We start from the raw sequence: 7,261 nt of genomic DNA, 5'->3' as shown, positions 1-7,261 counted from the left end.
AAGAGACAGGGTCTCTCTACGTTGCCCAGGCTGGTCTCAAACTCTAGTCCTCAAATGATCCTCCCACCTTAGCCATGTGAGTAGCTGGGATGAATAAAGATGTTCGTTGGTAGGTTTAAGTCCCATAATTTCCTTACTTTCAAAGAGAGAGAGAGAAAAGTCAGTTAGAGAGTAAGTATTTTGGCCATGCATGGTACCTCATGCCTGTAATCCTAACACATTGGGTTGCCAAGGAGGGGATCACTTGATGAGCCCAGGAGTTTGAGATCAGCCTGAACAAAATGGTGAAATCCTGTCTGCACAAAAAAATTAGCCAGCTGAGGTGGCATGCAGCTGTAGTCCCCTCAATTCAGGAGGCTGAGGTAGGAGGATCGCTTATACTTGGGAGGCTGAAGCTGCAGTGAGCCATAATCATGCCACTGCACTCCAGCCTGGGTGACAGAGATCTTGTCTTAAAAAATAAAAAAATTAAGAAAAAAAGAGTAAATATTTCACATCATCTTTTAAAATTGGGCTTAGAAATGTAGAATGACCTATTTCTTAAGAAGGGACCGAAAAAGAATTTTCAGAGAAGAAAAGAATACTGGTCAGGGTGGGCCAATATTTGCAGCATAGAAGAAAGAAGTAGAATTCTAGAGAGGCTTCTCAGGACACATTCTCTATTCTCTTCTGTTTTTTTTTCTTGGTCACTCAAGAATTTATTATAAGTTGTTTCAATCAAGTGAATAAGGGAGGAATACACACTGCAGTGGGATAAGAAGTGAAAACAATGAGTATAAGACTATTTTTTTGAAAGATTTAAATCAGAAGGGAAGCAATTCAAAACTGAATGAAGACTGGAAATTCTCAAGCCCCTTACAGTTCTCACAGTTCTTATACTCTGTTTTTGTTCCATATAAATAAAAAGCCTATTCTTGTAAAATATCATTAAAACCCACATCGATTAAATATGAAGTAATATCTTTAATTCTCAGAAAAATAATGGACTCAAATTGTAGTGACTAAAGAGATATACATATATACAACATTTCCCAACATACTTTAGAAATACCTTGCAAAATTATCTTTTAAAAATGTATTAAAGGAGACTACGGCAAAGCGAAAAGCAATAGCGAAGTAACCCTCTCTTGCACCAACTGCTCCTTCCTTAATTCCTCATAAAGACATTCTTCACTGCTCTCTGCCTGGAATATCCTTCTCTAATCTGCTTAACTACTACTCACTCTTCGAGGGCCTGCTCAAAGTCCACCTCACAGAATCACAGAATGTCAGGGACGAAAAGGACCTTACAAATCCACTGAATCCAAATATTTCCAACATGCTGATGAAGAAACTAACCGAAGATCAGAGTTTCAGAGAATAACCTGCCCAAGGTCATATTATTTGCAGCCTGTGGCCAAGTTGGAATTTGAACTACTTCTTCAACTAGTACCCATTTCACTAGAGTCATTATTTCCTCATGTAATTCTTATTTACAGAATTTAAGATTGCAGTAAGTCAAGCTTTAGTAATAATAAATTTTTAAAAATGTATTTAGTGCAAGATTCATGTTAATAATACTTTGGAAAACTAAGGAGCTGATCTATAACTTTACTTGTTAGTTTGAGTCAACTACAGCTACTTGATTATACATGATTACAGATGTCAAATAATATTTATTTCAAAGATAAATAAGCTGACTGTCAGTCACTAAATAGGATCCTTCCCCAAGAGTGCAGCATTTATTTCAGCCTCTGCCAGTGGAAGTGTTGGAGCAGATGTTGGCAGACTGTGACATACAGTATGTCTTTAAAACTCGTTGGGGTGTGAAATTTCATAAGGTCAAAAAATGCTGCATTTTGATCAGCAGATACAGGAATTCTGTACTTTCATAAATTATTTCTGAAAAACCAATAACATTTGCTAGTCAAATGGATAAACTAAAAAGCTACACTGGCTTTAGGTAGGGCATTTAGATAATATATGCTGCTTATGTTCTAAAAGCTAATCTCTATCACTTTAAAGTAAATGTTCACCCAAAAAGTCTTTTAAAATGAAAATGTGTTCTTAAGTCAATACAAAATATAAGACATGATTTCAGTAGACAATAGGATTTAAAAAATAATTTTCTACTGAAAGAAAGCCATTCTTATCTAATAAGCATTTTGGTGGAAAAAAAAAAAGATGTTTTCCTTAACTAACACACATAATTTATAGTGATCTCATTTTAAAAATATCTATGTAAGAATCCACTGATATAAACAGAGAAAGGCTTTTTTAAAGTTAGTATCCTTATCATTCAAATGACTTCACAAATCTTTTAATGCTTTGGTTTATTGTTTTAGCTTTTTCTTAAAAAAAAAAAAATACAATAGCCATTCTAATCCACTAACAAGGGCTAACCTGAACAAAACAATAGGAGTATAAAAAGATTGGAGCTTTTATAATAGTAAAATGAAATTTTATCAAAGACTTTTATTTTCTTGAATTTTTATTGTTGCATTTTTTAGCTTCAAATTTCCCTTACATCTTTTTTCCCAAATGTGGCTTACAGATAACATATGACCAAAATCAAAATTAAGGATGCTGTCTCATTAAATATTTTAGCTTACTAATACAGACTAGCTAGATCTTAGATATGTTTAATTTAACATAACTTAAAACACGTTGCTTCTCAATTAACACAGAAGGATTCTCTCATTGATTAATCAGTAAATTTAAGAAGTCGGAAGTGCCTGGTAGTAACAATAATCATTGTCATTATCATCATTGTCTTCTTTCACTTTATTTCATGCTATGTTCAAGCAAATACAAAATTTCTAAGTAAGTTTTAAACATTTTTGTTAGATATTTGTAAGGAAGAAAAATTTAACTACAAACATAAAATCTCCCCAAAAGATGATTTCTAATGTAAATCACCTGTTTCTCATCATATAATCAAAAGAGCTAAGACTGTGAAAGGAAACTGATTAAAATGCATTAAGTACCACAACATCTTATAACCATGCTCAATCTAACAACCAAGTTCAAAGGTCCTTGTTTTTATTTTATAAAGAAAATACTGAGGTACATATTTGGAGAACTGTATTTATCACATTCAAGTTCTAAATAAAAATATTAAACCCTATTGCATTGCATAAGACCACATATTATCAATAATCACTATGCTTAGAAATTAAAATTCTATCAAAGCTGAACATTTCTCTATTAAATATAAACCCAAACTTTTTCTTAGGTTTCTCATATATCCTAAGTTATCTGACACATAAAATCATAAAAATAAATACAAGGTGAATCAACAATTATAATTAACTTACTTGCCACTGAAAAGTTGTTGAGGGGATAAGGTAAATCCACATCTTGAGGTTTCTCTTTATATCCTATGAATGAGCCATCTGTCTTCAAAAGGAAATATCTTGGCCTCCAGTTTTTTATATATTCTCCTACATGAGGAAAGCACGCATGTTAATGCTGAAAAAAATGAACAGCAGCTTTTATGCAAAAAATAAATTATGGTACAATATATGTCCTACAACACTGGCCTTCAAAAATTTAGTTACGCAATTTTCTTTTAACTGAGCTTACAAAGAAAATACATAAGCCTACAATTAAGATTCAATAAAAACCCAAACATGTTTTGTTTTTAATGATTTCACACTTTGATAATTCATTTGCACCATTATTCCTTCAGAGAATCATCTGAGTACACATTTTGTGCAGTTTTTCATTTTATCAGATGGTTGTTAGAGCATATTTTCAGCCGTTTTAAAAAGCCTTGGTAAATCAACCACACAGTATCAATGAATTTCCATTAAAAACACTTATCATAAGAGGGGCAAGAAATAGATGTTTTTCTTCCACTAATTGTGTCTTTTTTTTTCCCAAAGGGAAAAGTCTATTTTCATTAATAAATCTTGACTGCAACTTTTTTAAGCAACATTTTATTGTTCTTCACAGAAAAATAATCTTTTTGCAATTCTGTTCATAAGAAAACAAAAGAACATGGGTTAACAGGGCTTTCACCCCACACACAAACTCACACATACACGAAATAGTAACTGTTAAGAATATATGGTACAGTGCCAAGCACATAATAGTCAATAAGTGTACACTTTATTAGAATTTAAGCTATCACCTCGCCTAATATCAAAATGTATGTTTTTAGCAACCACATTACCATTTGCTTACCTACTAAAAGACAACTCTTAATTTTAAGCAACAGACGTGCTCCATGATGCTACAAGAGATAGAAAGCTATCTGGTCTTGATTCAGTTCCCTACTGGTTATTTCTACCTGATGATTAAATCTCAAATGCGTAGGCAGAGGATTACAAAAAAACTGAAAAGAGCTCAACTTTCCCTACAAATCAGCTTCTTCTTGTGACCCAAACTCAAACCTAACATCTGACGGCTCCCCTCCTTATCCTATCCATAGTTAGGTCAATACGGTCATAACAAGTCTCTCTGATCGTGCTCAATCTAAATCGAACCCTTAATGCGTTTTATCTACTCTTCTGTTAATGCTGTTTTTCCGCACTCCACTCATTCCCCACTTCCATCCTCATGTATCTATCGCCTCCAGATTAAGCATGTGTATCACTTTAATTTTATCCCTTTTCTGCTCAAAATATTCTGTGACTCCTTACTGCTTACTGTAAAGTCCAGTCTCTTACCAAAATGTAGTCCAAATGTTTTACCTCACCCCAGCATGTACTTCAGGTATCAAATCATTTCTCTGAATCAGCAATTCTTAAACTTCTTATCTTAGAAATTCTTTACATCCTTAAAAATTACTTAGAACACCAACAAATTTGATCATGTAGATTTTTATGTTTACTGTATTCAAAATTGAAAATACAATTTTATTTTTTAGTTCATTTGAAAATAACGATAAATTCATTATAACTAATATATTTTTATTTTAAAAAAATCACTATTTTCTTAAAAAAAAAATTGCAAAGACCAGCACTGCTTTGCATTTTTACAAATCTATTTAATATTTGGCTTAATAGAAGACAGCTGAATTTTCTTAGCTGTTCCTGCCTTCAAACTGTTGTGGTACGTTATTCTGGTTGAAATTTAGGGGGAAAAAAATCTGGCTCAAACAGATATAAAGCTAAAAAAGGGAAAAATATTCAGATAGTTATGGGTATCATTCTTTGAAACTATACCAGAATTCAACACGGGATAGTTTCTAAAAGGTTAGCTGCAATGCAGAATTTGAAACTTTATCAATAAACTTTCTGTACTATAAGTGAAAATTCATTGATCTATACCAGACTTTGAATGAATCTTTAACACTGTACATATACTTTTATAACATTATGCATTGGTCACATAGAAAACACTGGCTTATCGAGCTATGCTGATCTTCCTAATGTTGACACATTTCATTGTACCATCACATTTGTTATCAATACCAGTCTCAAGAAAAAAGTAAACAGTAGAAAGCTGACAAGTTCATGAGGACAGATCTGTCTCCTCAAATTTAATCTTTGCTTAAAAGCTCAATTTCCATCAGAGCCAGCATATACTGTGAGTTGTTCTCCTTGGAGTGATAACACTCTACATGCCCAAGCTGGTGCCTGCCACTTAATACTGAAGCATGATTTATTAAACAAATGAATATATAGAGGATATGTAGATCAGTATCTTCCACGTAAGAGCAAAACAGAAATTTAAAGCTAAAAGGGAAAAAAAAAAGTGATGCTCCTCTTTATTTTACTGAAAAAACATGGCCCTAGCATTAATAAGCACACGACTTAATAAGCCAAATTTATAAAACCAGAACACCTAATATGCAATTCCCATGTTGAAAAATAAAATAAGTCATTTCTTACCTGCTCTTATTTTTTCATTTATTCCTATAAAAATTCAAAATCATTAGGTATTAATTCTCCAATTAATGACATACTTAGATTTCAAATGTTGTTGTACAGCAATAAGAGATTTATATTGGTACAATATGCTGTAATTCTGTCAAGCTAAATAACCACAGTCTAATATTTATACCAAAGATAAAATAAATCAAATTCATTTGAAAAATATAAAAGAAAACATGGAATAACACGATTTTTTATTTTTAAATAGTACTGAATACACTTATTTAAAAAAATGTGAAATTAAAACAAATCAAATTTTCATTTCTAAGCATAATTTCCCTCTATGTACATCCTCAGATGAAAGACACAAAAACATCATTAAATAAATCTTTTTTATTAAGCAAATTTAAAAATTTTTTAAATATTTTCCATGATCTATAGCAGGACTTCTAGTTGCCAAAAAGCTATTTAAAAATAAATGTATTATGCATCCCTTAAACATCATACAGTACACCAAGATAGTGACATACTCACATAGAAGAAAAATTTTAAAGTAAAAATATCCCTTCTTGCTTAAAAAAGTAATATTCTCACAAACTTTTTAAATAATTGTGAATTGATTCGGTTAATCAACAATGATACTGTCATACTAGGCCAGAAGTAGATCTCAAACTTTCAATGAAGACTCTTTAATCTACTGTCTTGTCATTTTTCATCTATAACATGAACTTTCTGAGAAGATGCTTAGAATGCGTTCATTATTAATTTGTTACAGAGGCTGGACCAAAAAAAAAAAAAAAAAAAAAGAAGAAGAAGAAAATAAGGTCTTTAACTTCATAGAGCTCAATTCCAGTATTATACCAGATTTCAGGTGCCCCCTAAACATCTGGAGGGTGTTAAATATTTCCTGAAAGCAGAACCTCGAAAGGTATGAACAAAACAAAGTAAAGGGTAGAATCGTTCCTGCAGCCTAGGGGTTCCCAACACAATCTCTCGCCTAGCTGGTCAAAAAGGAACTGAATACTTTCATCTCTAACTCAGAGGTTGAGGCATTGAGAGTTCAGATAAGGCACATGTTCTCAGGCTGTTCTAAAATATGGACAAAGTCGTGGCTTTTAGGAGGCTAAGTACCCAAAACAAGGTACCCTACCTTCCACCAATCGTTTTAAGATGGACTGCTAAAAGTCAATCTTTCATTTTAAACACAGAATTTGCACCTAAGTTTATACCTGATGCATTAAACCCAAATTGCATTCTACTTTTATGTTTATGGTCCACAAGTTTCAACTAATTTTAAAACACTGCCTGGTTATAATGGAAAGTCTTGTCAAAAAAGCAGCATTTGACCGGGCGCGGTGGCTCAAGCCTGTAATCCCAGCACTTTGGGAGGCCGAGGCGGGTGGATCACGAGGTCAAGAGATCGAGACCATCCTGGTCAACATGGTGAAACCCCGTCTCTA

The 7,261-nt window shown here is 32.8% G+C and overlaps 1 protein-coding gene across 3 annotated transcripts in view; it reads right to left on the bottom strand.

Annotated features, from left to right (window-relative positions):
• The window catches only part of AKT3 (AKT serine/threonine kinase 3), a 333,950-nt gene that overhangs the window by 181,812 nt on the left and 144,877 nt on the right, over nucleotides 1–7,261 (bottom strand). For 2 of the 3 annotated variants that reach the window (XM_017531949.2, XM_017531947.2), the window contains exon 3: nucleotides 3,297–3,422. The exons of the other annotated variant lie outside the window; for it this stretch is intronic. In XM_017531949.2, the coding sequence (XP_017387438.1) occupies nucleotides 3,297–3,422 (126 nt within the window). The remainder of the gene's footprint in view (nucleotides 1–3,296; nucleotides 3,423–7,261) is intronic. 3 annotated transcript variants of the gene reach the window in all.

The sequence above is a fragment of the Cebus imitator genome, unplaced genomic scaffold (genome assembly GCF_001604975.1).
Source record: "Cebus imitator isolate Cc_AM_T3 unplaced genomic scaffold, Cebus_imitator-1.0 Scaffold75, whole genome shotgun sequence".
Lineage (NCBI taxonomy): Eukaryota > Metazoa > Chordata > Mammalia > Primates > Cebidae > Cebus > Cebus imitator.
The sequence above is the reverse complement of the archived record's forward strand: the minus strand, read 5'-3'. Positions and strand labels throughout refer to the sequence as shown.